Source organism: Ambystoma mexicanum, chromosome 7q (assembly GCF_040938575.1).
Source record: "Ambystoma mexicanum isolate Mex_15411 chromosome 7q, UKY_AmexF1_1, whole genome shotgun sequence".
Lineage (NCBI taxonomy): Eukaryota > Metazoa > Chordata > Amphibia > Caudata > Ambystomatidae > Ambystoma > Ambystoma mexicanum.
The window spans coordinates 721,706,166-721,727,390 of record NC_090941.1 but is presented as its reverse complement, the minus strand read 5'-3'; the positions used below and the strand labels follow the sequence as shown (position 1 = coordinate 721,727,390).

General features: G+C 48.5%; 1 protein-coding gene across 7 annotated transcripts in view; it reads left to right on the top strand.

Moving 5' to 3' along the window:
* Window positions 1–21,225, top strand: part of PARP4 (poly(ADP-ribose) polymerase family member 4) — a 2,748,946-nt gene that overhangs the window by 2,323,799 nt on the left and 403,922 nt on the right. For 6 of the 7 annotated variants that reach the window (XM_069639202.1, XM_069639198.1, XM_069639200.1 and 3 more), the window contains one exon: window positions 3,465–3,563. The exons of the other annotated variant lie outside the window; for it this stretch is intronic. In XM_069639202.1, the coding sequence (XP_069495303.1) occupies window positions 3,465–3,563 (99 nt within the window). The remainder of the gene's footprint in view (window positions 1–3,464; window positions 3,564–21,225) is intronic. 7 annotated transcript variants of the gene reach the window in all.

Genomic DNA, 21,225 nt, shown 5'->3' with positions numbered 1-21,225 from the left:
GCGGGGGGCAAGCGCTTTTTCCAGTCTCCCTCCGCAGCAGCAGCCTCAGAGCGAAAGAAAGCAGGATACGTCCCTTCGGGTCCAAGTGTCTCCGGTGGGGGGCAGGCTTGCCTTTCACATGCAATTTTGGTGCCAGAAGTTTTCGTACCCCTGGATCCTCTGTAGTATCCTTGGGGTACCACCTACCGGTCCCTCCCTCTCCTCCCCTCCATTCCCACAGATTGGGATGGCAAATCTGTTGCCGGAAATTCGGTCGCTCGTCAGAGCCAGGCAGTGGAAGAAGTCCCAGACTCCAAGAGAGGATTGGGCTTCTATTCCAGGATTTCCTCTATGCAAATGAAGAACAGGGATGGCCAGAGGGGTGTGTTGGATCTATCCACCCTCAACCTCTCCCTCCCTCTTCAGAAATAAATTCAAGATGATTACGCCAGCACTCATTGTGAAGTCACTAGACAGGGGAGACTGGATGTGCTCCCTGGATCTGAAGGACGCTTATCTACACGTCCCGAATTGGCAACCACATCGCTCCTTCCTGCGCTTCAGGATCATGAGCTGCCATTTCCAATACAAGGTGTTACCATTTGGCTTCAACTCAACCCTCATGGTATTTACCAGACGCATGAATGCAGTGGTAGCCCTCCTCAGGGCCCAGGGCCACCACGTCTACTCGTACCTGGACGACTGGCTTGCCAGGGCGAGATCTCTGGAGGTAGTACACCACACTCCGCACCTATGAACACACTCAAATACCTGGGGTTTACGATCAACATCAGGAAGTCTCAGCTGCAACCTACGCAGAACATGTCCTTCCTGTTCCTCACCTGTGACACGAGGACTGGGATCGGACAATTACATGGGGCAATCGAACGACCAGTTACTCCTGCAGATTTTCAGCCTCCGTAGGTGCCAGTAGTTCGAGTCCTGGCAGGGCGACGCATTCCAGATACAGTGAGACGTCTTACAGCGTGTGCCTTCCTTCCCGCACCCCTAGTCCACAGGTTGATCAGATAAAGAAATCTTGTCACCTCAGCGTCATTTTGGTAGCTCCATGGTGGCCGGCGAGACTGTGGTTCTCTGAATTCCTCACACACAGACCACCAATTCACCTTCTGAGGGGGCCAGCTCCATTTCTGGCACAGCAACGGTGCAGGGTCGTCTACCCCGCTCCACAGAAGTTAGCCCTTGCAGCGAGGGGCCTGAACAGGTCACACTCAAGCACCTGAGCCTCTCGCGGGCTAATCTAGAGCTCATTCAGGGGGCCAGGAGCAAAGCTACCAGGAGCCAGTACTATTGTAAATGGACTACGTTCTGCCTTGGGGCAGACTCTAAGGAGATCGACCTCCTTACGCACAAACTGGATGATGTGCTCTCCCTCTCTGCGCTCTTGCGCTCTCTGGCACTCAGGCGGACACATGCCGCACCTATTTGGTGGCCATAGGGGCCTGCAGAAGTTCCGAGGAGAAGACCCTCTCCGCCTCCAATCCAATAGTCAGAAGACATTTGGCAGGCCTCTCCAGGCTCTGCCCGCCCATCAAGAAACCACACCCCGTGTGGGGACTCAATGTAGTGCTGGGCCCCTGGGTGCACAAGGCCATCGAGCCAAGGAGTACGTGGACATCAGGCTGGTCACCATTAGGACAGCTTACTAGTGGCCCTCACCTATTCTCGCAGAACCAGCGAGATCCAGGCTTGGGCGTCCTCAGAACCCTATACCACTTTTCATAGAGATAAGGTGATTCTATGGACTCACCCCACGTTCTTACCTAAGGTACCCTCCACTTTCCGTTTAAATGAGGAAATTGTCTTACCTATGTTTTTTGCTGACCCTAGGACAAGGTTCAGATGGTCTTGCTCTGTCTGGATGTCGGACACACTCTGAAATGCTATCTGGACAGGGCCAAGTGCTTCCGCAAGTCGGACGCACTGTGTGTTACGTTCGGGGGGTCACGGCCCGAGTATCGGGCATCCAAGGCCTCTATTGACGGTGTATCATCTCCGCCATCAGGGAGGCCTACTAGGGGCAGCAAAGGCCATTGTCAGCCAACATGCACGCCCACACTGTCAGAGCCAACGCCACAGCCATTGCATTCCAACAGCAGCTACCGTGGCAGATCATCAGCAGGGCGGCCGCCTGGCCACCCCGTCGGCTTTCTGTAAGCATTGATGTTTGGACGACGGCTCTAATTCACACGCGGCTGTCGGACAGGCGGTTCTAAGGAATCTATTTTCTTAAGCAGGGTCTCCTCTCCACCCTGGAGCCACATTCAGTTGTAATCGCCCATGCAGTATGGATGAAAGGGGACGGGATGTAAGAGTAATTAATAGTTACTCACCGTAGTTACTAACATACTCTTAGTCAATAATCCCCTTTTCTCCATACTTCCCACCATCCTCCCCCCTAATAATGGTGTCATTAGGCAATGTTTATATTGTCGACGCGTCAATGGGGACTAAGGAGCGGTGCCAGTGGGCAGAGTCAGAGGAGTGCATTCTCCCAGGGCTGCGCCCCCGTGCGTCTCTAAAATTAAAGGGGAAGAAGGTTTCTTTCTGATGAAAAAGGTTCCGTCTCCTGTCCGTACCGAGGGACGCCCATGCAGTATGGAGGAAAGGGGACTATGGACTAAGAGTATGTTAGTCACTACGGTGAGTAACTATTCATTGAATGACCACAGTGAGAAACTTAGGAAGCACTGGCCACTTTACATGTCCTACAAGAGAAACTGGGGTCCAGATAACAATTGGTCCCCAGACCTGTACGATCGGATTAATAAATGTAGCTACTTCTCTCATATGTCATTTTGTTTTTGCCCAAATATGTTTTTTCAACTCTGGGATACTAAATGAGCAGACACTAAAATGTATGTTGTGGCTCAACATGTCCTGAGTAGTTCTGCACATCTGATGAGCTATTGTTTTGATCATTCTCGTTTTGCTTCATATGCGTTACCTCATCATTATCATTTCAGCTCAGTGTTCTGTTTAGTCAAAACAGTAGTTTAGTCAAAGTAGTATGGGTCTGCCAACCCATAGCAAGCACTCATGACTCTCTGTCTCCAGTGTTGGGAGAGGCCACTGGCCCCAGGTTTGCGCAAGTACCTGCTGCATCGCTGACTAGAGGTGGTATAAATTATGGACAGGAGAGTATGACCTTTATGGCACCCCATACACAGGATCCTAATGACAGGTTGTTAGGCTAATGACAATCGATTAGTGACGGCCCATGTCCTGTGGACTCGGGTGACTTGAGAAACCTGACCAAAGATTAGGTGGGGCCTCAGCGTTTCTTCGAGGAACACAAAACAGCCATTCAGTGCTACATTCCTGCCTATGCGGACATGAACCAGCTCATGCAGATAATTATGCCTCCAGAGGTTAGACAGAACGTTTCATAAGAGTTCACAGGCCATCCTTTTATGGTTACAGAATCCATTTTACATATTATGTTAACCTCTTGTCTCTTTCAGATGAAGCAGATGAAACAAATTACTGCTTTAAGTGATGCACCTCCTGGCTTCACAACTGGGCTTTTTGGTTCAGCTGCTTCAGATTTCCGAAGGCTTCGGGTCAGTGATGTTTTGATTAGTTGTCTACGTAACCCAAGACACCTAGAGATAAGATGTTGCAAAGTGGAGAAGTGGGGGTTCACTAGTTGAAAATAAAATATATATCCTTCAGAGAATTTTGCAAAGGCTGCTAAATGTGTAAAAAACATCTTTATGCTTCATCATAAATATGGAGTATTTTTCCATTCCTTGTTCCTTATTGGCATGTTTTTGTTTGGTTTTGCATCATAGTATAAGGTTCTCTAGACCCTAGCAGTGTTCACTGCTGCTTTGATCTTCCACTTCCTAACCAATGTTTTCCTTGCCACATTGTAATCTGAGTTCATAACGCAAGTTCCTTAAAATCCATAAATTGCTGGTGAAAAACCATGTACGCCCTTCCTTTTTTATACTTTCTTTATTTTTCCTGAGCAAGTTTGCATAGCTCAACAGAGCTATAACATTTACCAGATTTCTGGAGGTGTAGTTCAATGTGTTGAAAATATAATTGACGGTGTATGACCTATTGACGGTGTATGGCCTTTGTATAATTGCTGATGAGGTGAGTAGAAGGTGTTGACCTGATATTACACCCACCTCCCCAAAGCTACCCACACCCATTAATTCATCTACCTTAGATGTCTTTCCTACTTTATTATAATTAAAATAAATTATTTCTGTGAAATAACTCGGGGACCAAATGCAGTGTCCAAGTCGTGATTAAATCTACATTTTCCAACTCGCACAGAAACATAGGGACTCTGTGAACACATTTATTCTGTTAAATTAGTGGACGTTTATTAAGGAATTTAAATTAATTATTTTTGTTTACACTTTAATTCAACTAGAGCTACATGGAATATAAAAATGTCCTTGATACAACTCCTTTCACCTTACTATTCTGAATCTTTTTGTCTCTAATATGTTTCCTTTTTCCTTTTCGGCTTGGGGCAATGCTTGTTTGCCCTACAACTCTCAAGCTTGCCCACAAGGTAGGACTGAAAGGTGCTGTATTGCAGGAATTGATGCACAGTTCATTTAGACCCACATGACTGTATAAACTGCTTAGGTTCCGGTACGGTCAAAGGATCGCTCAGAGTGCACAAATGGCAAGATGATATGAAAGGATACATATGCCCCGCAGCGAGATGCATTCAAGGAGGAGTGATCACGTGATGTACCAAAATGTTGATATACAATTGGGCTGTGGATGAAAGGATGTATTGTTTTTGCAGTGTCAGAATATGTCTGCCGGAAAGGGATACATATGAGGGTTTCCAGAATGTTCTTAGGTTTCAAATCAGTAAACTGTATTATGATCGATAAAGGTGAGGGTTCGGGATGGCAGATCATATTAGAGTGGTCAGTTCCTGATGGACATAGAATGCTGTGTTGTTGTCTTGCAAGACAACAATATAGCGGTCTCTGTCGTCACTCAAAATTGATGTGTGTGCCTGTTTTCTGCAAACTTCTGGACTAACGACTTGCAGGCTGCCTCTTCCTAAACACCTCTGGTGCACATAAACAGAGGTACAGAGTCCTACCTCAAAACTGCAGAGGGCTTTTCGGAGGATGCTGACCGCACTTGCCTAGCCGCTCAGGGGCGCAGAAGGTTTTCAAAATTTCAAAGCATGATGTAGACTTTCAGGGTTATGCTAACACATATGAAATTCTGGTGTGGTTATTTTGGTCTGGTAATTGATGTCATATGGTTAATTGGTGCGGTGCTTGTTCTGGTACATTTATTTTCGTCTTTTAATGGACTAGTGTCCTTCTGGTAAGGGGTCAGTACAAAGTGAGTGACCAATCCCTTTTGAGAACCACTGACCATTGTCTCTGGTATGCTGATCCCCTTCCCTCTCAGGATTGTGGATGAAGTAGATTTGCAGTAGGGGTGGAACAGGTGTGGGTGAAGTTTTCAATGAGTGGCGTTAAAATAACTGACACTCATGGGAATGGCATTTCAGAGGAGGGGCCTATACCACCGAAGGTACACCTGCTCATTTTATGTTTACTAAGTACAGCAATGTGATGTGCGAGCACATGGAGGCCTGGCACCATTTTAAATGGGACAAGAGATTCACCCAATTCCCTCTTCAGTGAACATTCCACCTGGAACAGTTATTTCCCTTAAAGCATGCAGCAGAAAAAACAAAAGGCAACTAGGCCTAAGGGTTTTGGGGACTTAAGCTACTCGGTTTGAGGAAGCATCTAGTAAGCAAAACGCATCTGACATAAGGATTTGAATGAAAAATTGCAGTGCCAAATGTAACATTTAAGAAAATGTAGGGCGATAGAAAAGGGTCTGACTTAGATAAGAAGCAGGACTAAGGAACTGCAGAAGATTTCATAGATTTAATTTAATGGATTTTTTAACGATTGTGCATATGTGTTACACTCACCTGGTGTCTGCGGAGGCGTTTGGGCACGGTTGAAGCCCTCCCAGGGGTGAGGTCACTCGGGTCCGACTTTGCCCTCTGCGCTTGTATGATCTGGACCGAGTTCCTTCACTGGTTCCTTGCATGTGGTAGTCCAGTCTTGCTGCGACTAAGCCAGTATACTTCAGGTAAGTGTTCTTTTTGCCTTTGTCTTTCCTCATCTGTTTTTTGTTGTATTGTAAAGTTTGTTGTCCTGTATTGCTGTCCGTTCCACTTTTGATATTTGCTCTTTTGCTTTCTTTGCTTGCAGGTGATGTTGCCGGCCTGGCAGAAGCTGCGGAGCTCGAGGCAGCAGCAGGAGGGAATGAGGAACTAAGCTGCAGCGGTACAGTAGCTGGTAAATGTTAACTAGGGGGCGTGCGGGGTTCAAATGCGGCGCGGCCCTAGGACGGATGTTCTAATCTTGTCTTTCTTCTTCTTCACAGGGTCCGAGTTTGTGGATGCAGAGTGCGGTGCTGCGGCGTCAGGATCAAGATCACTGGATGTCAGGAGATGAGTCTGCAGATGACGCGATGAAGCACCGTTTCCTGGAGTTCAGTATGCAGGAGAACGCCTGGTTTCAAAGGTAAATAAACTGGTCCAACAGGCGGTGAGCGTCACATTGCACACGAGTGCACAGTAACGCGAAGCCCCGGCCTTGAGCATGAAGCAGCTTATATAGCTGAGCTTCTGAAGCCACGCCCACCAGGTTCAGCCTGCCTGTCACACCCTGCCACACCTGATGAGTGTCATGATGCCTACCCCCGGGCAGCTGGACCAAGCCCATCCACTCCGGAAGCATGCATCCAGACATTTGTTTAAACCTCAGAAGCCCCGGCTAGGGGCTATCTGGGTTCAGTCCTGGCGCCTTAGGCGCCAGGCTCATAATCATCACTTGTCTGAGGCAGACCATGCTGCACGTGCATCCAGGCCAACGTGAGACCTGGAGGGACTATTTTTCCACAAGGACTACTTTTTCACTCGGGTGTGGTTCTAGGGACTTCTTACCTGGGACTACTTTTGAAGCTATTTAAACCACGCCCGATCTACAACACACGCTTTGCGTTATTCTGCATTTAGCAGCGTAATGCTCACCGTGTCTGCAAACCTGCATCCAGCCTTCAGCCACGCCCGCCTCGAACACGGAGCACCTAGGAGAGAAAGGGAAAATAGGAGAAGAGGTTAGATTACAGACGTTAATCTGATTCCTCACCTGATTTCGGATCCTGCATCACTCCGAGCCTGAAGGGACATTCTTCCGGCACGCGTCGCAGCCCAGCTGCACGCCGCTCCATTTTCACCAGCCCACAGCATCTCTGACCTGGCGCTGCCTGCGTCACTCTTTCGGTGATTTTAAAACCTGGGGAAAAGACAAGAAAAATCAAGGTGAGCCTAAAGAGACTAAAAAGACAATCACTTATATTACAAGACTTACCTGATTATCACCGGAGGCTTTATCCTTCAATACGCCGCATCTAGGAAAAAAGGAAAAGACAGTGAGCTAATCTCACGCACCTTTACAGGATAGTTTGGGTGATACAGACTCTTAACTGAACGCCGCCAGCAACCTCCAGACAGAATTTGCCGCCGCAAATCAACAGGGAAGTGCAAGAGTGAACTTTGGACATTTTGAACTCTTCAAAAACTTGGCAAACTCCGGACTCAATAATCGTCCAAAACCCCAGCACCTAAAACCAGTGAAGTAACTGGTATCTACGCACCCCTGCATGCCACGCAGGATGGAGAGCTCACCAATCAAAAACATAATGTGAGGACACTGACTGGGAATATCGGAGGTGGCAAGTGGGGAGAACGGGAGCAGGGAGGGGGGTCTGCATTCACACCCACGGGGCTAAATACCTTTCTCCATCTACAGGAGAATATTTCTACGAGTCAAGCTTACAAGACTGAGGGGGTCCATCCAGACGGTCATCTTTTCCCTACGCTTCACGCTCGTGGAGGACGCAGCTGTCGGGGTTCGATCTACGCCCCTGTGGGAGCCAGGTGAGCGTAACAGAACGCAAAGCCTACCTAAAAAACCCCACCCGGGCGTTATGGAAACCTCTGAAACCGACCAACTAGCCCAAATGTTCGGAGAACTTAGGGCACGTCAAGAGACTAATGCCCTCAGGAGAGAATTTATTTTGTCAAAGGAACGCACCGATGAGCTTGCTGCTAGACAACTGCTGCAAAGCCAAGCTGGCCAAACACCACTACCTGGACTCGGAGGGAATCCAACTCCTGTCTCTTCGAGCAATCCTGTGCAAGTGGTTCTCCCAGGGAGCATTCCTTTAGCTCCACCCAAACGTTTTGCTGGGGACCCGAAAAGGTTTGCCGTGTTCATGAACCAGTGCCGCTTGCACTTCCTAGGCAGACCAGGAGCCTTCCCAAACGACCAAGCCAAAGTAGCCTTTGTACTGTCGTACCTTAGTGGCAGCGCAGCAGATTGGTCAATCCCGCTTGTCAACCAGGATGACCCTCTTCTTCGGGATTTTCAAGGTTTTCATTTGAGTATGGAAAAGCTATTTGCCAGGCATTCGCAGGGTCAGGCCATGGATAACAAACTTTTATCCCTACGACAAGGCACTCAGGATCTGCTAACCTATATCGCAACCTTCAACAGGTTAGTGGTAGAAACCGGCTGGCCAGAGGAGAAACGAATTACTTTATTTCATCGTGGGCTTCGGGGTGAACTCAAAGATGTTTTGGCCCAAGTGGTGAACCCACCCCAGGAATTCACAGCATATATAGACTTAGTGGTCCAGTTAGACCACCGACTCCAGAATCGAAAGGCTGACCGAGCTAAACTCGAGAATCGAGTTCTGGTCAAACCACATGTTACCTCCAAAGGAACTGACACATCAGAACCTATGCAGATCGGGGGGGGTAAGGGACCCTTAACGCAAAAAGAGAGAGAAAGAAGACGACAAATGCAATTGTGCCTTTAATGTGGGGCTTCAGGACATTTTCTAAGGGATTGCCCAATTAAACCATCCAAGAAAGTAGCCGGAGTTGCTGTTAGAAATCAAACGGAGCCTGAATCGGGAAATGACCACGCCCAACAAGCGTAGAGGTCCGCTTGCCGAGCTTGAAGAAGGACACTCAGACCTCGCATCTAATCATACCAATGGTCCTCATTGATCCTAGACTCCCATCACGTATGCACGCAGCAAGGGCATATATCGATAGCGGGGCTGTAGGAAACTATATGGACCATAAATTGGCTTCTAGGATGAATCTATCGCTCTGCAAAAAGACCACTCCGGATGTCGTCACCACAGTCGATGGAACTGAAATTGCCTTAGGGCCTGTAACTCATTCCACTACAGAGATGACATTGCTGGGTCAGGACGGGCATCGCGAGACTATTGTGTTTGACTTAATCAAAGCCCCACAGTTCCAAATAATACTGGGGATACCTTGGTTAGAAACACATAATCCTTGTATTGATTGGCGAGAGAAGAGAATAACCTTCCCGGATTGTGCACACACCTGCTACCCGGAAAAACCCTTGAACAAAGGCCTGGCCACAGTCACTACTCCAGTCATGCAGTTACCTCAGGAATACCAAGAATTCCAGGATGTTTTCCAAAGAGAACAGGCAAATACCTTACCGCCTCACAGATCATACGATTGTCAAATCAACCTCATCCCTGGTGCACAACCCCCATGCAGTAGAATTTACGCCCTCACGGAACCCAAAAATCTGCACCACGACAATATCTAGACCAATACCTTGCTAATGGTTTCATTCGTCCATCCAAGTCCCCTGTTTCCTTAGCTTTGTTCTTTGTACCGAAAAAGGAAGGTGACCTTAGAACATGTATAGACTACCGCGCATTAAACCAGATTACTGTAAAGAACCGATACCCATTACCTTTGATCCCCGAGTTACTAGACCAGGTAAAGGATGCTTGCATTTAAACTAAATTAGATCTCAGAGGGGCATATCATTTGGTATGAGTAAAGAAGGGCGACGAATGTAAAACTGCCTTCCGCACCAAATACGGATTGTTCGAATATCAGGTGATGCCCTTCGGGTTATGCAATGCACCAGCAGCCTTCCAGTGTTTTATGAACGATGTCCTTCATGAACTCATCGGCGTTTGTGTTGTCGTTTAAATTGACGACATTCTAGTGTACTCTTCCTCAGAATCAGATCATGTTAAGCATGTTCGAGCAGTCCTTCAGAAACTACATCAGCACAAGTTATTTGCAAAACTGGAAAAATGCGTTTTTTATACCACAGAAGTAGAATTCTTAGGATTTATCTTGACTCCAAAAGGAGTCCGAATGGACTCTCGAAAAGTGGATGCAATCCTCAAATGGCCATCACACAATTCAGTTAAAGGAGTACAAAGCACGCTCAGATTTGCTAATTTCTATCGCAGATTTATTCCAGACTTCTCACAGGTCGTACACCCCATCACAGCACTTTTGCGAAAAAACAAACGCTTCTTGTGGACCGAAGAGGCTGAAAGAGCCTTCCAAGAGTTGAAGTCGAAATTCACATCAGCACCTGTCTTGAAGCATCCACGTCCCGAACTTACTTACATAGTTGAAACAGATGCGTCCAGTCTAGCCATGGGGGCTGTCCTGTCCCAGAAGGATCCCGAAACCGGTCAACTTCATCCTGTAGCCTTTTGGTCCAGAAAGTTTTCAGCCCCCGGATTAAACTATGCTGTTACCGATAAAGAATTGTTAGCCATCAAATCCGCCTTCAAAGCTTGGAGACATTACCTTCTCTGTGCTAGGCACACCATCACAGTAATCACTGACCACAGGAACCTGCAGTATTTAAAAACAGCCAAGGCCCAATCATCCCGTCAACTTCGTTGGGCGCTATTCTTTGCCGAATTCGATTTCGTGATTACTTATCGACCTGGTTGCAAGAATGGTAAAACAGATGCCTAATCCCGAATAGGAATGGGAGAAGCATTTTCGAACCCAGAACCAGTACCCATAATTCCAGGACAAAGAATCCTCAGCGTAACTACTTTACAGACTTTGGAAGACATTCATTTAAAGATTCAACAACTTTTCGATTCAACAGCCCTGCAGGACTGGGAAAAAAAGGCCCAGATTATTCAGTCATTAATGAGTTACCCTACTATCAAGGGCGTCTGTTTTTACCACACAAGGAACTGCAAGAACTGGTAATCTCCAATTACCATGATGCCTTGATGGAAGGACACCCAGGTATTGCCAAGACTGAAGCTAAAATTAAAAGACAATTCTGGTGTCCCACCTGGCGAAAGGACATAAAGTCATTTGTGTTGTCTTGTGGGATCTGCGCCCAAAACAAAAGTCAGAAGAAGAAACCAGCCGGTCTTTTACAGCCTTTGGGCATTCCGCCTACACCTTGGCACACTTTGTCCCTAGACTTTATTACAGATTTACCTCCATGTAATGGGTTTAACACCATTCTAGTAGTTGTTGACCCTTTTTCCAAGATGTCTCACTTTATTCCTTTAAAGGGCTTACCTTCCGCTTCAATTTTGGCCAAGGAATTCCTGGAAAACATTGTTCGAGTACATGGATTTCCTTCTGTATTGGTGTCAGATCGAGGTAGTCAATTCATTTTGCAATTCTGGAAGAAATGTTGTCAACTAGCGCAAATCGACGTGAGGTTATCTACTAGTCACCATCCCCAGACCGATGGTCAGACGGAAAGGACCAACCAGATTCTGGAACAATACCTACGTTGCATTTTACATCAGACCGAGGGCACGCATACGCATACAATAACTCAGTACATTCAGGAACCGGACAAAGCCCCTTTTATACCATTTATGGCCATCATCCTCGAACCTCAGAACTTGATTCACCCCAACACTTGGAAATGCCGGCAGTGACTCATCTGCATTCTACTATTACTGAAGCCTTTAAGGAAGCAACTGAACATTTGAAAAAGCAAAGGAGAAATACAAGAAGAATGGCGATCAGCATAGAAGTGACACTCCCCATTATCAGATTGGAGACCAAGTCTGGCTGGCAACCAGACACATACCCCTAAAAGGGACTCAAACTTTTAATCCTAGATATTTGGGGCCTTACACCATTAAAAAAATTATCAACCCGGTAGCAGTTAAATTAGAATTGCCCTCTAGTATGCAGATCCATCCGGTCTTCCATGTTTCACTTCTAAAACCAGTTCAACCCGGAACAAGATTAGCCAAGCCACCTGATCCCATCCTAATAGATGGAGAACCTGAATTCGAGGTAAAAGATATCTTGGACTCTAAGATGGTTAAATCTAAACTTTTTTATTTAATCGATTGGAAAGGTTACGGACCACAGGAAAGGTCATGGGAACCCAGTGACCACGTCCATGCACCTCGATTAGTGAAGAAATTCCATCGGAACTTCCCAGACAAACCAGGGCCCAGAGGAAGAACAACTTTAGGAGGGGCCTTGGGGGGGGGAGTGCTGTCATGATGCCTACCCCCGGGCAGCTGGACCAAGCCCATCCACCCCGGAAGCAGGCATCCGGACATTTGTTTAAACCTCAGAAGCCCCGGCTAGGGGCTATCTGGGTTCAGTCCTGGCGCCTTAGGCGCCAGGCTCGTAGTAGAAATCAGTCCTGGCGCCTAAGGCGCCAGGCTCATAATCATCACTTACCTGAGGCAGACTATGCTGCACATGCATCCAGGCCAACGTGAGACCTGGAGGGACTATTTTTCCACAAGGACTACTTTTTCACTCGGGTGTGGTTCTAGGGACTTCTTACCTGGAACTACTTTTGAAGCTATTTAAACCACGCCCGATCTACAACACACGCTTCGCGTTATTCTGCATTTAGCAGCGTAACGCTCACCGTGTCTGCAAACCTGCATCCAGCCTTCAGCCACGCCCGCCTCGAACACAGAGCCCCTAGGAGAGAAAGGGAAAATAGGAGAAGAGGTTAGATTACAGACTTTAATCTGATTCCTCACCTGATTTCGGATCCTGCATCACTCCGAGCCTGAAGGGACATTCTTCCGGCACGCGTCGCAGCCCAGCTGCAGCGCCGCTCCATTTTCACCAGCCCACAGCATCTCTGACTCGATGCTGCCTCCGTCACTCTTTCGGTGATTTTAAAACCTGGGGAAAAGACAAAAAGCAAGGTGAGACTAAAAAGACAATCACTTATATTACAAGACTTACCTGATTATCACCGGAGGCTTTATCCTTCAGTACACCGCATCGAGGGAAAAAGGAAAAGACAGTGAGCTAATCTCACGAACCTTTACAGGATAGTTTGGGTGATACAGACTCTTACCTAAACGCTGCCAGCAACCTCCAGACAGAATTTGCCGCCGCAAATCAACAGGGAAGTGCAAGAGTGAACTTTGGACATTTTGAACTCTTCAAAAAGTTGGTAAACTCCGGACTCAATAATCGTCCAGAACCCCAGCACCTAAAGCCAGTGAAGTAACTGGTATCTACGCGCCCCTGCATGCCACGCAGGATGGAGATCTCACCAATCAAAAACATAAGGTGAGGACACTGACTGGGAATATAGGAGGTGGCAAGCAGGGAGAACGGGAGCAGGGAGGGGGGTCTGCATTCACACCCACTGGGCTAAATACCTTTCTCCATCTACAGGAGAATATTTCTACGAGTCAAGCTTACAAGACTGAGGGGGTCCGTCCAGACAGTCATCTTTGCCCTACGCTTCACGCTGGTGGAGGCCGCAGCTGTCGGGGTTTGATCTATGCCCCTGTGGGAACCAGGTGAGCGTAACAATGAGTCAGCACATGAGGATGTTCTCTGGAATAAAGGCTTTCAGCTCCTGGAAAGTTCTTGTAAAATAAAAGCACTCCTGCACTGAAATAAAGTATTCCTGCTCACATCTCTATATGAGCCTGTCGCCAAAGGCACCAGGACTGAGTCCAGCCAGGGCCCAAGTGTTTATGGGTCCCAAAGGGACATAAGTGAGTCAAGTGACCCATTGCCCCCATCACTAGATGGTGTGGTTTTTGTGTTCTGGGGACTGTGGCCATGACAGCACTCCCCCTCAAGGCCCCTCTCATGGGTGGTTCCCCCCTGGCCCTGGTTTAGTGGGGTTATTGCAGTGGAACTGCCTGATTAATCGTGTAGCGTGGACATGCTCACTGGGTTCCCAGGTCCGATCTTGGGGTCCATAACCTTTCCACTCTATAAGGTAGTATAACTTGGACCAGACAATCTTAGAGTCTAGGATCCTTTTAACTTTGTATTCTGGTTCTCCTTCTACTATTTCGGGATCCGGTGGAGTATCGATCCGCTTACCTGGTCTCAATGGTTTTAGGAGGAAGACATGAAATGCCGGGTGGAGCCGCATGTGAGCCGGTAATTCTAATTTCATGGCCGCAGGGCTGATCACAGCCTTGAAAGTGTAGGGTCCCAGATATCTGGGAACGAATGCCCGTGGTCTTTTCAGGGGGATGTTTTTGGATGCTAACCAAACCTTGTCTCCGACTTGGTAGTTGGGAGCTTCCCTTCGGTGTCGATCCGCAAACTGCTTCCGTTTCTCTTTGGCTCTGGCAAGATGCTCTGCTGCTTCCTTAAAAACCTGGGTGATGGTTTTGTGTAAGGCCGTTACAGCGGGCATTTCTAATGATTCGAGTGGGTCGGAAACGGATGTCCGTGGATGTCGACCATACACTATGTAGAATGGGCTTTGTCCCGTACTGGTGTGAATGGAGATGTTATATGCGTATTATGCTAACTAAAGTATGTCCTTCTAGGTATCCTCGGTTTGTTGCAGCATACACCTTATGTATTGCTCAAGGGTCTGGTTAGTCTGTTCGGTCTGGCCGTCGGTTTGGGGGTGATGGCTTGTAGATAACCGGAGGTCGATTTTGGCAATTTTACAACACCATTTCCAGAATGCAGAGACAAACTGAGTTCCTTGGTCTGATATCAATATTGCTAACCCGTGTAGCTGGACGATCTGTTCCAAAAAACACGGTAGCCAGAGTAGAAGCAGTTGGGAGAACCTTCAGGGGAATAAAGTGGGCCATTTTGGAAAACAGATCTACGACAACTAAGATGGTATTGTATCTGTTAAAGGAGGAAAGGTCTGTAATAAAATCCATTGATAGCGTATGCCAAGGTGCTAGGGGTCCTTCTAAAGGACATAGAAGACCTGCAGGACTTTGTTTTTGGGACTTGTGTTGTGCACAGGTGCTACAGGTTGCGATGAACTGGACAATGTCCTTTCGCCATGTTGGCCACCAGTAATTTTTCTTTATTTTAGCTTGGGTTTTGGCTATTCCCGGATACCCTTCTACTAATGTATCATGATAGTTTGCGATGATGTGATTCTGTAATTTCTTATCCGGGATGTACAATCTTCCTTGGTAGTATGGTAGGTTGTCCACGATCGTATACCGGTCTCCCTTCCCTAGCCATGCCTGTTGCGCTGGTGGACTCATCAAGTGTTGCAGGTCAGATTTTAAGTTGTCTAGAGTGGTGGTTGTGGCAATCATGCCTTGGATTCGTCGTTGAGGGATGATGGCACGGGGTCTGGTGTAGTGAATGTCTCTTCTCCATCACTCATGCGAGACAGGGCATCCGCTTTTCCTTTGCGTACTCCGGGTCTATAGGTGATGACGAAGTCGTATTCCGCAAAGAAGAGAGCCTAGCGCAGTTGGCGTGATGATTGCGCTTTAACGGTCTTCAGATATTGTAGATTGCCATGATCCGTGACAACGGTGACTGTATGTCTAGCACCAAGAAGATAATGTCTCCAGGCTTTGAACACTGCCTTAATTGCTAGCAGTTCTTTATCAGTGATTGCATAATTCAATTCAGGGGCTAAAAACTTGAGAGACCAGAATGCCACGGTATGCAACTGACCTGGTTCTGGTCGAGGATGCCGTAGAATTGGTGCTGTGGTAAATACTTGCTTGTTTTAGCTCCTTGAAGGCTTTCTCTGCCTCTGCAGACCAATTAAATTGTTTATTTTTCCATATTAAAGAGGTGATTGGGTGGACGATCTGGGAGAACCTGGGAATGAACCAGCGATAAAAGTTGGCAAACCTGAGTACACTCTGTACTCCCTTTATGGATGTCAGTGAGGGCCAGTTAAGGATAGCATCTACATTGTGTGTGCATGCGTACGCCCTGTGGTGTGAGATTAAAGCAGAGAAATTCTACCTCTGTCACATGAAAGAAGCATTTCTCCATTTTGGCATATAGCCGGTGTTGCCGCAGTTTCTCCAAAACTGCCCGGACATAGTTGACGTGGTCCTCCTCGGTGGTCGAATAGGCAAGAATGTCATCAATATAGACAAAAGTGCAGACGTCCAACAGTTCGCAGAGCACGTCATTCATGAAAAATTGGAACGCCGCCGGGGCATTACATAGTCCAGAGGGCATAACCTGATATTCATAAAGGCCATATTTCGTGCGAAAGGCCCTCTTCCACTCATCTCCGTTTTTGACTCTTACTAGATGGTAGGCCCCGCGTAAGTCTAGTTTTGTATATATCTGAGCGTTTTTGACTTGATCGAAGAGCTCGGGGATAAACAGTAACGGGTACCGTTTTTTTACCGTGATCTGGTTAAGTGCTCTGTAGTCAATGCAAGTTCTCAGGTCTCCCTCCTTTTGAAGCACAAAAAAGAGGGACGAGGATGCAGGGGACTTGGACAGACGAATGAAGCCATTTGCCAGATACTGATCGAGGTAGGTTTTTAGAGGCTGGTTTTCCTGTTCTGTTAGGGTGTAAATCCGGCTGCAGGGAACTTGAGCTCCAGGTACCAGATCAATTTGGCAGTCATACGGTCTGTGCGGAGGTAAGGTGTTTGCTTGCTCTTTGATATGATAGGATATGATATGGCATTTATAACGTGCCTACACACAAGTGTTTCAAGGCGCGATGAGGCAAGGGGGAGAAACAAAGGGAGGACAGACAATTATCCTACTAGCCCAGATGTCATTCAGATCGCGCAAGTGCATGGGAAGAGGGGAGAGGAAAAGTGCACAGGGGAAGGGAGAGGGGAAAGTGCAGTACATGGGGAAAGTGGAATAAATAAGATAAATAAAACAGCCAGCTAGTGGCAAGTGCAAGGAAGTGCAGACATAAGTGCTGGTAGGGGGACTGTAGGGATACAGAAAACGGTCCCCAGTTGCAGGGGTTGCCAGGGAGGCAGTGCAGGTGGGCAATTGACGGGGCATGGGCCAGAGATCAGAAAGGGTGGCCAGGTAACCAGTGCAATTTCAGTCAGGAATTCAGCAGGGGAGGGGAGGAGAGAAAGCAGAAGCAAAGAGGAAGGTTTTGAGGTGTTTCCGGAACCGGAGATGGTTCTCCTCGAGTTTCAGGGAGGCAGGAAGGCTGTTCCAGGGAGAGGCCCCTGCCGAAGAGCGTGATCTGCCACCAACTCGTTGCTTGGAGAAGCGACTGACCCTGAGGGAGTTGGAGGCAGCTGAGTGAAGAGCTCGAGAAGGAAGATATTTAGGAAGAGAGAGTTGAAGGTATTGCGGCCCCAGACCCCAGAAGGCCTTGTGTACAATGCAGAGGGTTTTGAACTTAATCCTCGCAGCCACTGGGAGCCAGTGCAGAGATTTCAGTCCTGGAAAGATACGATCCCTGGGCTTGAGGCCAAGGACAAGTCTTGCAGTCCTTTTCTGGATAAGTTGCAGAGGGTGGAGAGTGGAGGCAGGCAGATTTAGGTAGAGGCTGTTGCAATAGTCCAGCTTAGAGAGGACCAGGGCTCTGGAGACAGTGAGCTTCTGGGGGAAGGAGAGGAAAGGAAGAATACCTCTAAGCAGGTGCAGCTGGTAGTGTGACTTCTTAGAGACGTCAGAGATGTGAGGGGAGAAGGAGAGTGCAGAGTCGAAGATGACCCCAAGGTTTTTAGCCTTGCAGGTGGGAGTGGGAGGGGGGCCAAGAGAGGCCGGCCAGAGAGCTGCAGGGAAGGAGGGAGTGGGTGTGCTGATGAGTAGAATCTCAGTCTTACTGGCATTAAGTCATATGTCGTTGGTGGCACACCATTCCTGGATGGTAGACAGACAGTCAGATATGCGGGAAGGAGAGGAGGAAGAGTCCGAGGGTAGCCTGAAAATGAGCTGGGTATCATCCTCATAGCACTGAAAGTTGGGACAGAGAGCGGCGATGCGGTGGGCAAGGAGTGCCAGGTATTGGTTGAACAGCCAGGGAGAGAGGTTGGATCCCTGGGGACACCACATGTAGAGAAAAAGATGTCAGAGAGGAAGGACCCAAGTTGGACCTGGGAGGGTCGGTCGGAGAGTAAAAAACAAGTCCGCCACGCCAGAGCCTGACCAGTGATACCCAGGTTACCACGGAGACGGTTGAGCAGGATGGCATGGTTGACAAATAAGGACGGATGGGGTGTTAGAGTCCAGGTTGGTAAGCAGGTCTTCACGGATGTTCAGGAGAGCGGTTTCCGGGCTTCTGGCAGCTCTGAAGCCAGACTGATGGTAATGAAGACAACCAACAGATTAAGTGTGGAGATTGAGCTGGGAGATGGCCAGTTTCTCCAGGAGCTTGCCCAGGAAGGGAGTGATGGAGATTGGGCGATAGTTATCCGGGCAGGAGTGGTCGGCAGAGGGTTTCTTCAGGAGAGGGTGCACAAGGGAGTGCTTCAGGTGGGAAGGGAAGACTCAAGTGGTGAAGGAGTGATTGCAGAAATGAGCCAGGGCAGGAGCCAGGAAGTCGATGTGGTCCTTGATCATTTTGGAAGAACAGGGGTGAACCTGTTTCAACAAGACTTTCATAGATCGGACTTGTCTAGAAACCTCATCAGGAGAGAAAAGGGGAAAAGCAGAGAAGGAGGGAGGAGGGGTGGCTGCTGAAGGGTCAGAGGAAGAGCAGGGAATAGTGGGAGGGGGCGAGAGGAGGAGAGTGAGGAGAGGATGTCCTGAGTTTTAGAAGTAAAGTGAGAAGCCAGTGCCATGCCGAGGGCCTGGGAAGGGACAGGAGAGGGCCTGGGAAGGGACAGAGGTAGAGACTGCGGCAGGATTGGCCAGTTCCTTGCAGATTTTAAAGAGTGCAGCCGAGTTGTTAGATGCCGCAGAGACAAGGGCTTGGATATGAGCTCTCTTCTTGGTGAGGAAGGAGAGCCGGTATTGCCATTGCAACAGGCGGCAGGCTAATTTGTCAGAGGATGAACTTGAAACACGCCATTTCCTCTCGGCCACCGTACACTTGCGTTTTAGGGTGACGAGGTCAGAGTCATACCAGGAGTTACACTTGACTTTGGGCTTCAGTCGGATTCTCATGACAGGGGCAAGGATATCAATAGTATCAGAGATAGAAGAGTGGAGAGGGCTGTGTCATGGTGCGAGTCAGCCAGGGGAAGGGGAGGGGATCAGAAGGTGGTGGCGAAAGCCTCAACTGACACGCGCTACATGGGTCGGATGACCGAGAAGGTGGGTGGCAGTGACGGAGGTGGCTTGGCCTGCGGGGTAGGGAGGGTGAGGTGGTAGGGTAGGAGAAAGTGATCACTCCAGGAAAGAGGAGTGGAGAGAGGGACAGAGAGGGGAAGGTCTGAAGAGATCAGAACATCGAGAGTGTGCCCTGCAGAATGAGTCGGGCCAGAGGGGAGAATGGTGAGTGAGAGACAGTCGCAGAGGTCGCGAAAGAGTCCAGAGGGGAGACAGGAGGCATCCAGGTGGATGTTGAAAGACATCTTGGTAATCCAGGTATCCAGGTATTCAGGTGGTAGTGAACTGGTGAGGCCCAGTAGGGTTTCTTTCTTCGACGAACCTGGGTTGGTAAGACCTTTTAATGAGAATCCCTTGCTATAACAGGTGCCGGCACAGTCTTGGGGAAAGGTAAGAACTCGTTTACGCCAGTCAATCCTGGGATTGTGGGTCTCCAGCCAGGGCATTCCCAATATCATCTGGAACTGCGGAGCGCCAGTGAGATCGAAGGTGATGTCCTCTTGGTGACCGTCCTGACACAGAAGCGTGACCTTCTTGGTGTAATGCATCACTGGGCCCATTGATAGCTGAGATCCATCAACTGCTGTGACGTTTTCCGAAACCTGCTTCTGTCGGAGAGGAAGGGCCATCCGGGTAGCCAGATCTTGGCCCATGTAATTTCCCACAGCCCCAATGTCAATGTATGCCTCCAAGGCATGTATTTTTTACGGTTGCTTGTGGTTTACCAGGAGCACAGGGATGACTAGATGTGAGGTCTGTATAGGTTCCTTTTCACCGCTCGACAAGTGGACCCCTACGCTTGCCGGGCATTGGAGTTTCCCAAGTCCTGTTCTTCTTCTTCACCCTTGTCAGTTGCTTCAACTGCTTTCCTGGTTGTTTTCCAGGGCATTCTCGGAGATAGTGACCTGCCTTACCACAGTACAAACAAAGCTGCTGCTGTCTCGTTTTCTCCCTTCCTGCCTTGGCGAGTGGGCTCCACAAGCCTCTGATTTGCATTGGCTCGGACTGATCGTGTGATTTGGTTTGATTCTCACAGGGTCGCACGTAGACCAACCGCCCCTCGGCCTTGGCCCCATCCATCTTCCGATCCTTCAATCTGTGATCGAGCTGCACTGTCAGGTCGATGTATTCAGCACATCTTTCTGGGGGATGTACTACTTGGGCTAATACGTTCTTAAGTTCCCCTCGCAAGCCTCGGTAAAAGAGCGTAGTTCTTTTCTCCTCTGGCCAGTTAGTTTGTGCTATCAGACAATTGAAGGAAGTGATATATGTTATTAAGTCTTAATTACCCTGCTGTAGTGATAACAGTTAATTGTCCAGAGCCTGCCCTTGAGTATGCCGTGCAAATAGTTTCTCCATTTCACGCTGGAAACCTCAGAAGTCTCGAAGCAAAGGATCCTCCTGGTTTACCAAGGGTATTGACCAGTCCGCTGCACTACCTCCCAAATATGAGAGTACAAATGCCACTCTTGCTTCATCGTTGGGGAATGCCCCAGGTCTGCACAAGAAATGTAGGTGACATTGATTCATAAAGATGGCGTACTTATTCGGATCGCCTGTGAAGCGTTCTGGTGGGGCCAGGGGAACCCCCCCTGGAAGAACCACCTGTACTGGCGTGGGCTGTGGAGGCGCATCGGGAGGGGCATACCCCGGCAGTGGGACCTGGTCTGCCTGTGCCTCGAGCATTTGCCTTGCTAGTTCATCTGTCCGCTCCCGGTTCACAATTAGATCCCTCCTTAGGGCATTGGTTTCCTGTCTTGATGCATGAACTTCAGCCCGTAACTCTCCCAGTAATCGGGCCAACTGGTCCGTTTCAGAAGTTTCCATAATGCCCAGGCAGCGATTCGAAGAGGCTTTGTGTTCTTTTACGCTCACCTGGTCTCTGCGGAGGC